General features: G+C 38.5%; 1 protein-coding gene across 3 annotated transcripts in view; it reads right to left on the bottom strand.

Annotated features, from left to right (window-relative positions):
- The window catches only part of LOC121872740 (molybdopterin synthase catalytic subunit-like), a 38,461-nt gene extending 29,977 nt beyond the window's left edge, over positions 1-8,484 (bottom strand). For 2 of the 3 annotated variants that reach the window (XM_042375778.1, XM_042375777.1), the window contains exons 1-4: positions 8,346-8,484; positions 8,068-8,197; positions 2,709-2,830; positions 705-943 (exon numbers count right to left, since the gene is read on the bottom strand). In XM_042375778.1, coding sequence (XP_042231712.1) covers positions 705-943; positions 2,709-2,830; positions 8,068-8,187 — 481 coding nt within the window. In that variant the 5' untranslated portion in view covers positions 8,188-8,197; positions 8,346-8,484. The remainder of the gene's footprint in view (positions 1-704; positions 944-2,708; positions 2,831-8,067; positions 8,198-8,345) is intronic. The other variant, XM_042375779.1, reaches the window with a different exon arrangement.
- Between the last annotated feature and the right edge of the window lie 11,178 nt (positions 8,485-19,662).

A 19,662-nucleotide genomic window follows, 5' to 3' on the forward strand; every position in this document is an offset into this window, starting at 1 on the left:
GGATCACATCCAGTACTACAGTATTGTCTGACTCGGGTTTTGTAAACATTTGTCCGTTGCATTTCTATTTACTAATATCAGGACAACCTAATCCTTTGTAAGACAACCTTTGTTTCAATCTAGTTGGCAACTCTATAAATTCTGTAAAACTGACTTTGAATTAACCAAATCACAATGCATAATAAAAGGCCCAAGAAAACCCCAAACTTATATTAAAGATCCTATAAAAGTAAGATGATGAATTTGCCTATTTACAGCATACCTCACTGACCAGGTAGCCACATATGAGGCAATGTACAAACTATGACACCCAGTCACGGAACCACCAGTCAAATGCTTCGTCGTAACTGACTGGTTGGGAATTCAAACAGGCTGGGCTTCATTTTCATCAATTGTCAACTAACAATGAAAGGCAAGTGATGTGTACCTGTCAGTGTGAAAAGGATGATATGTCCGTCAGCCACCAGAGGGCTCACCACCCTACTTTATAGGATCTTTGTTTATATCTAGACTCTACAATGTATCAATGGGATGATCTAAATAAATTTATCTATTATGTAGAGTTCAAAAATCAATATCATGAATGCAAATCACTTACATCACCAAAATTTAAAGTACTATAAGATTACCTCTACGTAATAGATAAGTCATTTGAAGTACAACATAGCAAAACTTGAGAAAAGACAAAAACAAACATTACGTGCTTTTATTGTTATTGATGATTTTGTCCACAGTGTCTTGGCCGTCTTCTTCCTTCACCCAGACGCACTCTTTGTTCTTCTTCCAGTCATCACTCCCATCGCTATACACTTCTTTTTTCCATATGGGCACATTGGCTTTGAGGTTATCTATAAGAAAAGACACAGCATCCAAAGACTCTCGGCGATGTTCTGAACTTACAGCCACAATAACACTGGACTCGGTCACGGGTACCAGGCCCAATCTGAAATAAGTTAAAACATAAATTTATCATATTTTATATTTCCAGTGTTCATTTAATATTTTAATCCAAGCAACAGTTGTCATATAGAGTCTTGCTATATCATTTAGATTTGGTATGTTACTAAAACCTTCCAGAAAAATACAAATACAGTGAGGGAGGGCCAGGGTACAGTACTGGTGGACAAGAAAAGGGGTTGGAGAGTGAGTGCAAGATGGGGGGAGGCCTGAGTTCCTGTTCTCTGAGGTGTTTATAGACTTCTATTAACTCACCCCTTGTCCCCTATAGTGCAAGCAAAATCTTTAGGAATGCATCTATTTTATATAATTTACTGAATTGAGGTACAGTACTGTATTACAGCACTGTACACAGTAATTTTGGATATTTACCAGTGCATAGTACAGGTTGACAATCCCTTATCCGAAATCCTTGGGGCCAGAGGCATTTCGGATTTCGGAATTTTTCAGCTTTCAGAATGGTTAGTTTTTTTTTTTAATGTGTATTAGCCCACCTGGGCACAAGTCACTGACCCACATTGGGGCCTGGGAGGCGAAAATATAATAATAATAATAATAATAATAATAATAATAATAATAATAATAATAATAATAATAATAATAATAATAATAATAATAATAATAATAATTCATAGGTCTAGGTCTTGTTTCTCACTTTTTATCTTTTTTCATTCTTGTATTTCTTTATTATTATTATTTTATTAATACGTATTATTGTTATTATTATTATTACAGTAGAAGTCCAAAAATCCGAACTGCTTGGGGATTAGGTCGGTCCGGATTTTCGGATTTTCCGGATTCTCAGGCAGTACTTTTAAAATTCAAATTTAAGGAGGAATAAAGAAGAGATGAACAGGTACATTTTGATAGTTTATTCATTAGTAAATATAGCATGCTTCATTTATCAAAACGAGCAGTTTTAAAGAAAAAGCCGTGAATTCTAAAATTTTATTCTTTGCCTTTTTTATATCATAAATTGTAGACTTTCCAATGTCGTATGTTTCCATTAGAACAGTACTGCTCACACCACGTTCTAATTTCTTAATTATTTCAAGTTTGTCACTCAGTTTCAACGTGTTCTTCTTTCTCTTCACACAACAAAGTTTATCTACTTTAGGAGCCATTATTATGGGCTTGTACAGTACTCTGTAAATGGAAAAAGTAGGAGTCAAAATTACATACGTTGTCACAGTTTGATTGCTCATTTTAAAGTGGCAACCACGTGGTCGCTTGTTGTTGCTGTGCAGCTGTGGCACTCACGCATGCGCACATACACACAAAAGCCAGCTAAAAAAAAAAAATAAAAAATTGAGTTCGAAAAGTCCAGATTCTCGGGTGGTCCGAATTTCTGGCATCCGGATTTTTGGACTTTTACTGTATTATTAATTTTATTATTATATTTTCTTATTATTATTGTTATTATTATTATTTTATTTTGGTGTACTTTGTATTAAAATTTTTATTTACTATGAATAATTATTATTATTATAATTAGTATTACTATTACATTTTCGCCCACCAGGCCCCGATGTGGGTCAGTGATCTATGCCTGGGTGGGCTAATCCATGTTAAAAAAAAAAAAAAAAATGCTCCACAAAAAAACTTTAGGTTTTCGGAATTTCGGATAAAGGGTTGTCAACCTGTATTACAGAAGACACAAACCTGCATAGATCAAGTACATTGTGTTTTGTACCACAATTCAATAGGCTATAGACAGGTAAATCACAAACAGGGTGGGCTGAATAACTCACCTATGATAGAGTGCTATGTGCTTCAAAGACCACTTGTTTCTGGCTTCTTTAATGAGTTTACCCATCTCCTTTTCTGCCATTTCATGGTATGCCTCATACTCAAGTCTTACAACATTCTTCCCCTGGAAAAAAATTCATAGCATACAGATGCCCTGCTTTGCAAACAGACCACAGAGGTTAATCAAGATAAATTTGCTATACCCAATGTTTAGGTAAAACTTAATCAAAGGAAACTTGACCAAAAACTGAATCACAATAAAGAAATGCAAAAATGCAGAGTACAGTGACCATAGAGTACAGGGGGGCCCCCAAATTTGCAGATTTTTATTTTGTGGTTCTCGGTTATTCACGGATGACTCTCTGGATGTACCCAAGAATGTCTGTGGGTAATTTTAAAGTTGCAGGCATTTTCAAGGCTGGGACAGGGAGCCATTCCTTCTAGAGACAGTAATTTCCTATACCTGTATTGTAAATGTGTGTGTGTGTGTGTAGACACACACACATATATATATACAATACTGGTAAAAGAAATAATTGTCCTAAGGGCAAACGCACAAAGGGAATAGAGGTAACTCGCGTTTTACGCACGTTTGATTTAAGCGTTTTTGGAATAACGCGATTGTTCAATTAATACCAAAAGTTAATTTACACGCACCTATTTTTTAAATAACGTGCTCAAGAAAGTTTAAATTTGCCGTGCGTATTCGCCTGGCAGTGGAGTCGCGTGTGATGCCTGGTGAGGTGCTTTTAAGTTATTACTATTAAGTCGCAATCATATTAACATCAACAATTTTGATATTATTAATAATAATAATAATCATTATAATAATGTAATAATAAAGATTATTACTACTAATGATGAGAATGAAGTATTCTGTACAACAACTGTGACGACGTCCAGCAAGCTTCCCGTGTATCGCTTTCTCAGTTCACACCAGCACTACTTTTTCTCTGTGCTCTCATTTGCATTGTGTGTTTATCACGTACCTTTTTAGTGTTAAACAATGTTTTCCCCATTGAGCATGTCTGGAAAACGTACATCTGCCTCCTCTGGGATGCCTAAAGCTAAAAAGGCACGAAAAACAATCGCAATGGACTTGAAATTAAATGTGATCACCCGCCATCAGAAAGGAGAGCGTGTGTCGGAGGTTGGCCGCGTGATTGGTTTAAGTGAAAGCACTGTTCATAACCTGTACGGAATATGATGGTTCCCCTAACCTGTACCATTTACATGTACTGTACAGGTATTCTTATGGAAAAATTATGTTTAATTTATGCATTTTTTAATTAAGCGGTGGTTTTCAAGAACATAACCCCCGTTTAAAACGGGAGGTGGGTGTATACATTTCTATGTACACAAGTAAAAATGTAACCCCCCCACCCCCCGTCAGCCAATGTTATTCACGGATTTGGTGATTAACGGCCATTTTGAGAACCTGACCCCTGCGAATTTGGGGGGGGCGCCCTGTACTGTACAGTATAATGAAAGGCAGATTTTAAGAAGACTGAGAGCACAATACTGTACAGTACTCTTGTCATTCTGATTTTTTAATATTTTATTCATAAGATTCCAGATTATGTTATCATACATATGAAATTACAACTGTTTAATATAATAATGGTTGCCCCTCGTGTACGAGGATGGCAGACATTAGGGCCACCTAGGCATGACTTTGTTTAAGGTGTTGCTAACACAACAACCACACCTTAAGTTAAAGAGCTGCTTGACCCAGTGTCAAGGAATAATCCAAAAAGGCCGGACAACTGGCTAATCATTACCCCGGAACACGATCCGCAAATATACTAACATCCAGGTTCCCAATTACTGCTGGGTAGACTGAGGCAAATGGAATAAATAAAACTTGTCCATAGTTTCACCCTGCCCGGGGATTGAACCTGGGTCCACCCACTTGCTGACCATTACAACACAGGTCGCCATACAATTATTTATACCCGTACTGGCATACAGTAGGGTCGGGATATATAGCGACTTTATATAACGATTTTTTTTATATCGTGGCTCCCAAAATTCGTGAGGGAAATTGGGTAGGAAATATTTCAAATTTATCACTGCAGTCATGCGCCGGTTAACGTCCGACCGAACAACGCCCGATCGCATATACGTCCGTGGCCCCCCCCCCCCAAAAAAAAACTTCCATGACGCCTGCTGGACCTCCACTCCACGACCCCCTGACAGAGACACGATGATCCTCCCCATACTGGTCAGATATTATGTGTTAAAGAAATATGCTTCCTTCCTTCGGCTTTTTTTAAGCATTTGCCTCCAGGTGTAATGTTAACCAACATCTATTGAGGATAAAATCTTTCACCTACAAATTGACACTAACACATTTGCTGTAATCAGACATATCTAGTTGCCTCAATAATTGCAACTCCAGTTGCAATTTCAAATTCTGTGTCATTACTAAGGAATAACGAAGTTTCTGGTGCACTCTAAGATTAAGAGAGAAAACGGAGGACTCAGGCATCCTGATGTGAGAGAAAACAAACTCGTATGATGGGGGACCAAATAAAAAAAGCATAGCTACATGTTTTGTGGACTACAGTATTAAGCATACCCTTTTCATCACTTTGTAATAAACCTAGCCATGCCTATGTGTGTTTATGATATTTACCATAACATTATATATATATTTAGTGGGTCTAAATGGTCATAAAATGGGAAACTTGGGGTTGGGTCTTGGGTGCTTGGAACCAATTAGAATAAATCCCATAGGTTCTGTACTTTCGTTATCGCGTTTTTCGTTATCACGCACTCGGCGGGGTCCCAATTAGGCGCGATAACCAAGGGATGACTGTACTGTGCTGTATTTACTTGTGACACTGCCCAGTTGCTTCTGGTGTTGTGGCACAGGGGTACCAGATCCCGCTTCCTCTATCAAGGAATAAGCAATTGAAATTGAAAAAAAACATTCAAATAATGGGACGTAGCGAACCTAAATAGCCCTAGAGCGGGCACAGTCACGTTTGCGTCACGTATGCATCGCGTATTCTTATAGATTGTGTTGCCAGGCGCATAATGATACAGTACAGTAACTATATATCCATAATATGTTTTGATAGATATAAGAAATGCCTATGTTTTGTCTATTGTAGTGTACAGTACATTACTTTTAATTTGATTTCCTTACTTACGAAATAAAAAGTTTACAGTGGTCATTCGGTTAACAATGGACCTAAGTGCAAACCTATATTGTACATGTACTAAATGATTACGGTACTAAAATTGTTATGTCTATTGCAAATATAGATTGTTTATACAGGTATTCAAATAAATCACTATCTTACAAGAATTCCAGCAATGTAAGTTATAATCACCCAGGTTGTTTGGGTGGCAAATTATGAGAAGAGCTTAGCCACTCTTAAGTAATGATAAACAAACACGCAGGCCTTCAGCACCAACTGTCAAATCATATCTCAAATAAATAAACAAACACCAGACACTCTGTCACCTCACCTCCCCCCCTCGCTGGCTACCTCCCTCCTTGTGTTCCCAGACAAAAGATTGGTGATTTCTTTATGTTTATTTTATATAATATCTCAGACTAAAGTTAGGAAAATATAATTTGCATTGCTGAAATCCTTGCAAGACAGAGATTAATTTAAATATAAGCGTCATATATTTGCTCAAGATATAAAAAATGTAGTACATTAGTGTACAATATTGTAGTATATTTTATAAAAAGTTTTTCAACTGTATTTTTGGGTAGATTTACATAAATTTCTTCATTTATTTTCATCCATCTACATGCACACACCATACTAAAGAAACGTAAAAGAAATAAATGACCCTAGTGCAAAGCTGGAGTGCGCATGTACTAATTTCATTACGGTACTAAAATTGTTATGTCTAGTGGCATTCTAAAATGAGAGAAGCTTAGTAGGACTGTTAAATAAACACACAGAAACCTTCGGCTCAAGCTGTCAAACATATGACCTCAACCCCCCCCCTCCCACCCCTCGCTGACTGGCTGGCTCCGTCCCTCTCCCCCAGCCAGGGTTTTAGGCTTACAGTTTTTATCTTATATAATATCTCAGACTAAAGTTAGGAGATTATAATTTGCATTGCTGGAATCCTTGCAAGACAGCCAATAATTTGAATATAAACATCATATATTTTGCTCAAGAGATAAAAATTGTTGTACATTAGTGTACAGTACTGTAGTACATTTTATAAAAAGTTTTTCAACTGTATTTTTGGGTAGATTTACATAAATTTCTTCATTTATTTTCACCCTTTTACATGCACACACCATACTAAAAGAAATGTAACAGAAATAAATGACCTTAGTGCAAAGCTGGAGTGCACATGTACTAATTTGATTACAGTACTAGAATTGTTTTCTCTCGTGCAAATTACAGCATGTTTATATTCAAATTAATCAGAATGTTACAAGAATCCCAGCAATGTTAATTATATTCACCCTGGTCATTTCACTGGCTTTTTATAAGAGAGAAGCTTAGTCACTTAAGAACTGATAAATATACACGCGTCAGATTTGGGCCTGTGCCAACTGTCAAACAGCTCCCCTCCCCCCACGCTCGCTCCCTCCCTTTCTCCCATCTGCCCGGCGTTGCTGGAATCCCTGTAAAACAGTGAATAATTTTAATATAAACGTCATGTATTTTGCACAAGAGAAAAAAATTAATCACCTGTATCACATTAGTAGTGATTTAAGAGTAAAAGTGTCTGTACGTATATAGTATTCCACATACACTGAAGTATAAATACAAAGTTTATGTGATGATCGGACAACGTCCATTTCGGTTAACGTCACATTTCCAAGAACGTATCTAGGACGTTAACCGGCGCATGACTGTACTACCAAAATTATCGAAATTTCCAATATATAGTGATAAATTTATTTACAGTAAACTCACAACTTACGTGGGGTTATGTTCCTGGGACCTCACATAAAGCCAAAAACCGTATAAAGTCAGAAACACTCATAAAAATCCCCTAAATAGCCCCAAAAATGAGAGTTGAATTTTTTTCTCTTGTGCAAAATATATGATGTCTATATTCAAATTATTCTCTGTCTTGCAAGGATTCCAGCAATGCCATTTATATTCTTATAACTTTAGACTGTACCACTTTATGTCAAGTTTAGTCACCTTTATTGGCCTCCAGAACCTAACCCTATTTTCCCCATTGATTACGAGAAATTATATATCGCAATTTAGTATATATAGCGAACATCCTTAGACCCTATCTCGCGATATATCCCGACCCTAATGTATACAGTATACCAAAGAGTTTCAATCAAATCTTTCTCCCTATTACAGATGAAAAGTCCATCCAATATGAAAACCTTCGCAGTCAGTGTTGTAACATTACCTGGAAGTTGTTACGTGTAGTTCCAACAAAGAGGCTGATGGCCCCACAGGAGGGATTAGTGATGAGGCCAGTGATCTCCTCCACAGACAGGACATCCTGGGTGAGCTTAATGTAGTCCATAATACCTAACCTGCAGGAAGAAATGTTATAAAATAATTACTGGAAAGACAACTCACTGCAAAATGGGTGTGAAACATAAAAGTACTGAAATGTAATTGGGGAAAAAATATCTGCATACTGTATATTATTAATAACTGTTCGAAAAATTAGTGACATACCTCCGCTGATGGGTGGGATGATGGCAACCTCGTCTCCAGTGGAGAGTACCAGCCACTGGCCAGGCTCACAGTACTCCTGATTGAGAGAAATTATAACACTCTCCCTGATCTTGGCAATCTCTCCAAATGAACGAACGACTTGAGCCAATAACTGTTCAGGTGTGGTAATTGCAGTCAGTGTTACGGCTGAGCGGTCCACACCCGCAAGGTCACGAGCTCCAGCAAAGAACAGCACAGTGACTAACACCTCCCTCTCCGTCATCACACCTGCTGAACCAGAGCCAAGTTAAAAAATAACATAATAATAACTTGTAAAAATTTAAGATTCATGGAACTAGGGCTGTGTGATGCACCCATTAGGCCGGATGAAAGAAAGAGTGCCCGGAGACTTATGATTAATCTGCTTTCTTGTACTACAACCAGTGTCCTGAGAAAGAGAACAGAACAAAATAGTAAACAAAAAGGAAGTCCAACAAACAAATGACACTAAATCAGCGACTGCACATCATAACCTTCTCAAGTTGGACAAAATGGTTTTCATGTATTAACCTCTTCATGCCCAGCAACCTTTCAACCTTATCATGGCCACTAGGTGGGCACTGTACTAAGCTGCCTTGTTCAGGGCTTGACCATAAAATGGGATTTCTGGATCGATCGTTCATATATGGTCAGTCTTCCTTCACTAGATGGCTCATATAAACGAAGCCAACTAGCAACCAATACCTAATGCGATGTTTGACACCAAAGGCAAGTTAACTGCATGACCTTACAACTTCCCAACTCCAAACAGTACATCAGAGTACTGGTCACATCACAGACAATGAGTAAAGAATGAACAAGCCAAATCAAGACTAGAACTCCCACCAGTTCACTATAAACACAGAGTTAACCAGCGCTACTGCAAACTATCTCTCCCACACTCAGAATCTCAAAGAAAATAGAAGTCCACTCACTCATCAAAGACAGAGGGACTGTAAACCAAACAATCCTTTGCTTGCAAATTACCAAATGAACCTTACTTCTCTTGCTATGATAATGAGAAAGCCCACTGAAAATGGTGAAATCCAAAGTGTAGGATGGGAGGCATCCTAACCTTGCCCTAACACAGGAAGTAGTGAAGCCTCATATAATCTTTGTGCGAAATGAAAGGAAACATGACATAAACACCCTCATCCTAACCTATAATAAATATAATTGCAGAGAAGCAGTCAAGCCCAAACCCAGTGTTAAGGACTGGGAACAATCTAACAGTAAAATTTTTATTTCCACTTGTAAATCTGTAAATGAAAGAATTATACCAAATACCTAATCAGTGCCAACCTCACTGTCACGAGTTAGTCAATGTCACAATCTATTGGCTTGATGAGTAAATTCTGTAAGCACAACTCCTAGGACCAATGCCAGGGTATAAAATCTGAGTGTGTGTTTCAACTGACTACAGTAGTATATTTAACCAAACCATCATTAGCCAAATACAGTCCAATCCTAGTGATTTACAGAGTGCCAGTAGGAGGAATAGTACACCACTCATTGGTTAGGTTGGTGGTATGAGCCCTGTATGTCCACATCTCCCCAGCGAGAGAACTTCTCATCTATACAGTATTACACAATTCAGCAGACAATACAGTAGCTGGGAAAAAAAAGAGCCAAATCATTGATATAATTAATCAGATAAGGCTGATTGTGGGTGTTTTTACCTGGATAATTTGTTTGTAAATTACACAATTAAAAAAGATAAGCAACAGCATACAGTATAAATTAACCCAATTTACCCCATTAAAATCATCTTAAAAAAATGAGACAATACAATAATTGTCAAGAAACTTCAAAATGGGTATCTGAGCCTTTTGTTCATTTTTTCCCAATACAGTACAGCCCCGCAAGTTCGTGGATTTTTACTTCGTGGTTCTCGGTTATTCGCGGATGACACCCTGGACATACCCAAGAATGTCTGTGGGTAGTTTTAAGGTTGCTGGCATTTTCGCGGCTGGGACAGGGAGCCATTCATTCTAGAGACAGTATAATTTCCTTTACCTACCTGTATTGTAAATATGTGTGTGTGTGTGTAGACAAAGATGCTAAGAGAGAATCAATCATTTAAATCTATTACTGATCCATCTATTATCATTAGCTACTCCTTTCCCATCCTAGGGTGAGAAGGATTAAGGGTAAAAGCACCTGGAAGAAATGGACACAAGTCGTCGTGGAATTATATAAAATAGCTAAAATAAAACAGTATTTGTACAGAATTATGAAAAATAATATATTTTCTGAGTGGCTGCAATACACAACACACCTCAGAGACACAGAAGGCCTCTGATGTTGTTAGTCTGGCAGAAAAGGTGACAATGAAAGGGAGAGCAGCAAGTGACTGAGCATACAGGACAGTATTTGGTGCACAGTCATGCTCACTGGCAGAAAGGACACTACATATGGTAACTATACAGTAGAAGGAATGGTAACCAGGGATTTAACTAATATTGTAGAAGAAAATGTTTTTGATGTTGATAATTGATTAGAATACAAAGTCATGAAGCTCCTCGGGTATACATCTTGAGTTAATAACCAATGCATATCAATACTGGTAGACAGGTATTGTTTTTTTTTTGTAATAACTAAAAATGATTATTACAAGTATTATACAGTACAGTCGGCCCTTAACATATGCGGGGGTTAGGTAACAGAGATATCTGTGAATGTTAAAAATCCGTGTACTATTGCTGCCCCCAAAAACCCTGGCCCCCCATGTCCTTATTTACCGAATATACCTGAGTGTAGTTCGAGTTTTTAAGACAAAATTATTTGGCAAAAAATTGGGGGTCGACCTCGAAACGGGTAATAGTTTTGTTAGGTTGAAAAATATTTACCAGTAACTACCAGTAAACAATGGAAACGACGCACCACCAGCTGTGAGTGTCGGTACAGTTGCCAGGACAGATCTCTTGCGTCATCATAGCAAGCCCAAAGTAGCCAAATGCATGGTATGGTAGCACAGGACGATGTAAAACATAAAGTATTCATTTTTTAAAGTTTATTTATAAATACATAAAGTTTTGTTCATTACATTTGAAACACCAATCTTTGTTACTTTTTTTACTTTTATCCTCTTCGCCACTGATCGGCTTGTTAGCCGCTTGGGCGATCGGTCACGACTCTTTTCCTTTATATTCTTCACCAAAAGGTCGGCTCGCTAGCCGCCCGGGCGATCGGTCACGTCTCTGTCACGCACTGTTGGCAAATACTGGGCATGCACCGGCTCCTGAATGTACCTGAACCCGCTCCAGTGTTGGTCAAGTCTTCTCTTGAAAGAGCTCACACTCGGTGCCGTCACAACACTTTCTGGTAGATTGTTCCAAGAGTTTACAACCCTCACTCCGAAAAAGTTTGCCCTCACGGTTTTCCGGACTTGCGGCTTCTTCAATCTTGAGCTGTGACCCCTTGTGGGGCGAGCGTCCGCCAGCTCCAAGTAAGGACACTCAACTGAGTAGTGCCCCCTGAGATGCTTATAAACCTCAACTAGGTCCCCCCTTGCCCGTCTGTAGTATAAGCTAGGCAAGTTCAGGCGCTCCAATCTCGCAGGGTAGCTGAGATGCCGAAGTGCAGGCACCAGCTTGGTGGCCCTCCTTTGAACATTTTCAACCAACTGACAGTCCCTAGCATATCTCGGGGACCAGATGGGGTGACAGTACTCCAGATGGGGAAGCACTTCACTCCTGAAGATCGTCAATTAAATTTGAAACAAAAGAAAACTACGATACCGTATTTCTTCATACCTGGTATTTTCATTAAAATATTACATCACAAGTAAATTTTACCTTAACTGTGACTGAATGAATATACTGTATTCTCAGAAATAAATATGGAAATGTAATAATTTTGCTGAAATGACGTACGTATTACAGTGGAAAGTGGGATAAAATCATGACGAAAACTTTTGCTTTCTTTCATTGTTCAAAAGATTTTACCGCAATCGCTTTTCGAATGGTTTTCAGTTAAAAAACTGTTGTATTACAATAATATTCTATCCTAATTCACTTGAATAAATACTACGATGCCATATTTCTGAATATTTTCATTAAAATCCATCATAATCATTTTCCTTGTCATCGTCTTCAGCACCAAACAGCTCCTCCCAGTCTTCTCCTTGAACAGGGCTAGAGGGTAAGTGTTCTTCGAATCGTTTTCAGTTAAAAAACTGTTTCATCACATGTGTATTTTACCTTAACTGTGCCTGAATGAATATATTCTCAGAAATAAATAGTAGTTTTGCTGAAACGTGATGCATTTCAATGTAAAATAGGATAAAATACATGACGAAAACAAAAGACTTTACCTAACCTTCCGATGTTCAAGAGATGTTACTCGTTTTTTTAATAGTTTTCGGTTAAAATACTGTTATATTACAATGATATTCTATTCATACTGTGCTTGATATACAACATTCACGGAAATGTAATATTTTTGCTGAAATGACGTACGTATTAAAGTGGAAAGTGGGATAAAATTGTGACGAAAACAATGACTCGCTTTCTTTCATTCAAAAGATGTTACCGTAATCGCTTTTCGAATGGTTTTCAGTTAAAAAACTGTTGCATCACAAGTGAATTAGGATAGAATATTATTGTAATGCAACAGTTTTTTAACTGAAAACCATTCGAAAAGCAATTACGGTAACATCTTTTGAACGAAAGAAAGCGAAAGTCATTGCTTTCGTCACTTTCCACTGTAATACGTACGTCATTTCAGCAAAAATATTACATTTCCATATTCTCAGAAATAAATAGTAGTTTTGCTGAATCGTAATGTATTTCAATGTAAATTAGGATAAACTACACGAAAACAAAAGACTTTACCTAGCCTTCCGATGTTCAAGATATGTTACTCGTTTTTGTAATAGTTTTTGGTTAAAATACTACTGTTATATTAGTGATATTCTATTCATACTGTGCTTGATATAATACATTCACGGAAATGTAATAATTTTGCAACTACAATGCTGATGTCAACACAAGCGTGGTTACAGCGAGACTGACTGAGTGAGGGTGATGACGCGCTATGCGTGTGTGTGTGAGGTAGCGGGCGGCGTGCAGTGTGAGGTGCCGCGAGCGATTTGAACGTACTTCAATGTACAGAATATTCCTCCGGCGGGGCAATCCGCGTATTTGCAAATTCGTGAATGCTAAACCCGCGTATGTGAAGGGCCAACTGTATTGCATATTTCTCTAACTGCTACCTCTACATCTGAAATACAATTCAAGAAAGGGAATGAATTATCAATAATGCAGTTAAAAACTGTTAATATTTTACAGCAATTGATGCTAATCTAATTCAGCATGTACAGTACTGCATTACTATAATGAATAGTATGACATTGTTTAAAGTTGCCAGCCACAACAATTACAAAATTGATGTTTACACCAGGAAAAGTAACTGTTGTTTTAGTACAGTTTTTCATGCTGAATACAGTGGTGATAATGACAATGAGGCTACAGTACAGCTACAGTATGTATAATTATTAAGTTACGACCTTTCCTACCCTGTCAATCTTGATCCCACCAAAGGTAGCCTGAGCTTCGAAGTAGAAGGAAAATGTGGTACTATTAAAACATAACTAAAAGAACCTAAGTCATTGTACTCACCTACTGGGTAATTATTCTGCAACCACTAGCATATGATTTTGGCTCGTAATCCAACACAGACATGTGATTTAGGTTTGTTTGGCAGTACTGTATATGTAGAATATTAGTCAATGCAAACAGTAGCTAGGCTTTTTCTTCCTGGTTATTTGAGGGAGGAGGCTCAAATGAGCAAGGTTATAAGGTCACAGGCACCAGAATAATACAGTAATCCAAACCAAATGCATTCCTTAACCTACTGTACCATATTTCATAATAGACCATAAACACTTTGTAATTTCATGAAATCAATGAAAAATATACAAGAAATAAGTTGCATAAATCACTTTACACTTTTCATGTCTTTTGTCTGCAGAGGACTCCCAAATCCACTTGCCATGTCTGTCTTGTTTGTCATATACAGCTCCTCCCCGACTTACGACGGGGTTAGGGACCCAAATCCAGGTCGTAAGTCGAAATTGTCGTTAGTCGAAAATGCTTAAATAATAAATAGAAAATCTAAAATGGGTGTCCCTGTTTCTTCTCGGCACCACAAAACTCGCACTTTTAAGCTTGCCAGCCATTTTAAAGTGAATTATAAAAAAAAATTTTGTCTGTACTGACGTTGGGACTCGAAAATACGTAATTTGACAAAATTTTGGTACGACTGAGGCAGGTTGTAAGTGCGGGTGGTCGTAAGTCGAGGAGGAGCTGTATCTTAGCATTGTCATTTTTTTTTTAAGAATCTAAAAATACAATAGCTACTGTTTATAAATTTTGGTAAACCTCCATTGGTTCTGTACCTGATGAACCGGTGTGAAATTCCTTACACATAAAAGCTAAGAACTTAATGCTAAAATTCAAGACAAGCGTAAACAGTTGAAAATGTCCTCTATCTATCCAACATATATTACTGTACACCAACTATCCCTCACAGAACATTGGTTAGTCACACACACACGTCAGTCAGCAAATACTATTAAGACCAGCAGCACCTATCATCACACCGCCATACTAAGAGGAATGTAACAAGTCAAGTTATACACAAACTAAACGTATACTGTAGTTAGGTACATATATTTCCTTTTTCGCTTCAAGGGTCAATTTACAGTACAGGACATAATTCAATATTTTTTGTTTCTAATGATAAGTTCTGACAAAAACACGGCGATTTTCATCTATGACACGTTTGGAGCATTTTACCATAATCAAGATATAATGAGAGTTGAAAATCAGAGAACTACTAGAAAAACTATTACACGTATTGCATTTATTGCCACCAACTCAATCTCAAAATTTTTTCTTTACAAACAAAGTTGGCAGTGGATATTTTACCTTGACTGGTTAAGTTTCTACTAACGCTATTTTACAGCGAGTGCGCTCTGATTGGCTAATCATCCATTACCGGAGAAAGAGAGAACTATATTTGACTGTGACTGGCAGCATTCGGCATTTATTTCAGCGAGTCGATCATTGTGTTGCTATAAACATACCTAACCATATTTTTGTTGTGCAGGGACACTGCTAACAAAAATAGAGGCAAAGATTCATTTTAGGTCGAACAAAAAAGTAAAACTATTCTGTGTCCAGTGCAAATTTATGTTTTTCGAGTATTTTAACCGATAAGACCTCCCCAATTTACAATATTGGTTGTTCAAAGAGGGCAGTTGAGGGAAAATGTTGGGTAAAATACTAAAAAGTACACCAAACAAGCCTTTGAAAACCTTAACTATCTTGTAAAAAGGTTGAAAATACGGTAATGTCTGAGAACACCACAACCACCAGGAGTAGTTCGATTTTGTTTATTTTTTCCACAGATGTTCTTATTGGTGTACCTCCAACTCGGCCCATTTCCAACTCTGCCCATCTTAAATAACCAACTCGGCCCACCTTGCACACTTCAAACAAGTTGCTGACTAGAGGTTCAGGAATGAGTTTGATATATGTTTTATGTCTCTTTTGGTTCACTGAAAATACGGAGAGTGTGAATGAGTGATCACCGAGGGTTCAACTGGTATGAAGGACGAATTTTACGAGTTTATGTAAGTAGAACTTGATCAATAAACCATGATTCACATTCGTAACTTGTGCTTCTCCAGGAGATTTTGAATAGAGTCTGAAATTATTGCTTCCAGTAATTTGCCTAAAATTGATGTTAAACCGATTTGACAGCAGTTAGAGGATAGTGATCTATCTTCCTTCTTGAAAATCGGTATCACATTCGCTATCCTCCAAGATTCTGGCACTACACCCATTTTTAATAACTTGTTAAACAAATTTGCTCAGGGCATACTCTGGCAAATATCTCATCGGGACCTGGTGACTTACTAGGCTTTAGCTTGTCTATTTGCTTATTAACATCATTACTGGTCACTACTATCTCACTTAATCTATTTTCTTGACTATCTTTGTAACTAGTCAGTGCCTCAGGCATCATGTTTAAATTTTCGGTGGTGAAAATTGTTGAAAAAAATACTTGTTCAGATTACAGGCAAACCCCGTTATTCATAGCCTCGGTATTAGTAACCTCGTTTATCCACAATCAATTTATTGTTACCCATTTCCACCATTTCGCAATGGTTGCCCCATTTATTCGTAAATTCTTACGAGCAAAACTTTTGAACCGCTCGCCTAAACCGTAGCGTAGGACAGCGTATGTACATATTCCTCCGCCATACACTTCCTCTCGCCTCAGTCTTACATGTACTGGCGTGTGTATTGTGTGATCTCTCAGTTGTGTTTTGTGTTCTCTCGTAATGCCTAAGCGACCAGCTACTAAAACTCCCAGCAATGTTGCTAAGAGATCACATGTAGCAATTATGTTGGACGTGAAATCGGATATCGTAAAAAGACATGAACACGGAGAAGGAACGTCAGTGATTGGGTGCTTGCACGGCTTGGCTCCCTATACGGTGCATTCTATAGTTAAAGGCGGAGACAAGATCAAGGAGATGGCCGGGTCTGCAACACCACTGATGGCTACGAAGGTGACGAAGTGATGCTGAGATGGAGAGTATGGAACAGATGTTGAGCATGTGGATTGACGGTGGACGGAAATAAAGTCCACAGGAAAAAAGTCATATGACTTAAACACATTGACAACACAATATATATATGATGGCATTGCACGTAGGTTAGGTTTTTTCCATGCCTTTTTAACTGTGACTTTTTCCTGGATTTGGATTGACGACCAGATCCAGCACCTTAAAACACCTTTATCGCAAAGCATGATTCAACAGAAGGCAAGATCGCTGTGGAAAGACATAACTAAAGATAAACCCAACGTACCTAAGTTCAGTGCCAGCCATGGATGGTCTGATTGTTTTAGGAAACGTACAGTGGTCCCTTGGTTAACGAATTACCTTCCATGGAATCTTCAATTCGATTAACGAACTAAAATTTGATTAACAAAATCCTTACGAACATCACGTCTTATTGTGAGCATCAGCTGATCAGTTGATGGGCTAGTCTGCCAACTCAGTTATCTGTTCTATGTTTACATTCGTTTCCAGTGGAGTAAATATCAATAAAGTTGTGCTCTTTAATATTTTTGCATTTTTTATATTAAAATATTAGTCATTTTAACATTTTATTAACATATTGATAATATATGCAGTACAGGGAACTAGTTTTTTGTGCGCCCATCAGCAGCTTGATTCAGCCACAAGGAATCAGCGGGGCTTTGAAAACAGTGGAGTGAACATCTATTTTGTTGGTGTCTTGAATATTTTTGCATTTTTCAATGAAATTATTGGTAATTCTGAAATTTAGTTAACATATTGATAATATATAGCGCAGTGCAGTGTTGATTTAAAGAAAATAATCTTGAATTACACCTAGTGAACTTAAAATTTTATTGGTGAAATGACGGCATCAAGCATGGGTCCCCTGAAAGGTGATTTCTCCTCCATCCCCACTTCCTTCTCTACTCCCTTCTCCTCCACCCTCACTTCTAATTCCCATCATCATCATCAACCAGGAACCTTTTACATACACACCTCAAAGTAAGTGTACTTTACTGCATTTTTTTTCTTTGTATGTACTTTTTGGTGAGCTGGAACCAATTACCCAAATATCCCATTGAAACAATGGATTCGGTTAACGAACGACTCTGTGGAATGAATTGTGTTCGTTAACTGAGGGACCATTGTATATCAATCCACAACCTAAAAATACACGGAGAATCAGCTAGCGCCGACCATGAAGCAGCAGAGAAGTTCCCACCGTTTCTCACAACCATAATTAAGGAGGGTGGGTACAGTCCTAAGCAAGTTTTCAACTTGGATGAGACCGGACTCTTCTGGAAGAAAATGCCTTCACGGATCTACTGTACATACCAGAGGGAGGAAAAGACTACACCGGGATTCAAAGTTGCCAAGGACCGCCTCACTCAATTGATTGGTGGAAATGCTGAGGGTGACCTGAAGTTAAAGCGTCTCCTTGTATACAGGTCTGAAACACCCCATGTTCTGAGGGGGGTTGTGATGGGACAACTTCCTGTCGTCTGGCGTCCAAACCGTAAGGCGTGGGTGACAGGGTTCTGTGATGCATGACTACATGTTCAACTATGTGTCCGGTCGCATTAGTCGCTATAATAGGGAAAATAATTTTGATGATAAAGCTCTGATGGTGATCGACAACGCACCAGGTCATCCACCAGCTATGGTTGACTGGTGTAAAAAAATTAAAGTTGTGTTTTTGCCTCCCAACACCATGGCTTTGCTGCAACCCACGGACCAGGGCCTCATCTCTACATTCAGCGTATCATGGAGCAGCTGATTGAGGGGACTGATGGAGAAGGGAACCTACAATCCGGGAGTTTTGGAAAAAACACTACAACATCAGGAAAGCCATAAAAAACATCAGTGATTCATGGGAGGCCCGAGTGTGTGCACAACTTCGTTGGTTTCCCTTCAGTGCCTGCAATATGGAAGATTATTTTGACTCTTGCAAAGAAGGCTGGATTAGATGAAGTGGATGACGCTGACGTAGAAGACCTCCTCAACTCTCACAATGAAGAACTTACCAATGAAGACCTGATAGAACTGGAGAGGCTTCAGCAGGAAGAAATGCCACTTACAACGGGAGAAGATGCAGATAAAACTCCAACACAACTCCTCACTGTACGGAACCTAAGGAAGCTGATTTCTTCTTTTGAGATGGCGATGGATGTGGCATTAGAAATGGACCCTAATGTTGACCAAAGTTGCACTATCATCCGCAATGTCAAGAAAGACATATGAGCATACTGCGAGGTGCTTGGGGAGAAGAGGAAGAATGCACAACAAATGACTCTTGATGCATTTATCACGCCCAAACCTTCAACCCCCAGTGCACCAACCACCCCACGTACACCCAAACAGAACACAGCTTTTAGGCAGCTGTTTAAGACCAGTGTAAAACCACAGCCTTCAACGAGTGAACGACAGCCTTCAACAAGTGAACGACAGCCTTCAACAAGTGAACCACAGCCTTCAACCAGTGGAGAACAACAGCTTTTAGTGAAAATTGACAGTGATAATGAGAGTGAGGTGGCTGACGACCCTGGCAGTGATGATGAGAGTGAGGTGGTTGACGACCCTGGCAGTGATGATGAGAGTGAGGTGGCTGACGACCCTGGCAGTGAGGAGAGTGAGGTGGCTCCCCTAATGCCAACTTCAGCAAGCAAGCAACACAGCACATCAGAGGTAAATTAACAGTCT

This window comes from Homarus americanus, unplaced genomic scaffold (assembly GCF_018991925.1).
Source record: "Homarus americanus isolate GMGI-L3 unplaced genomic scaffold, GMGI_Hamer_2.0 scaffold39155, whole genome shotgun sequence".
Classification (NCBI taxonomy): domain Eukaryota; kingdom Metazoa; phylum Arthropoda; class Malacostraca; order Decapoda; family Nephropidae; genus Homarus; species Homarus americanus.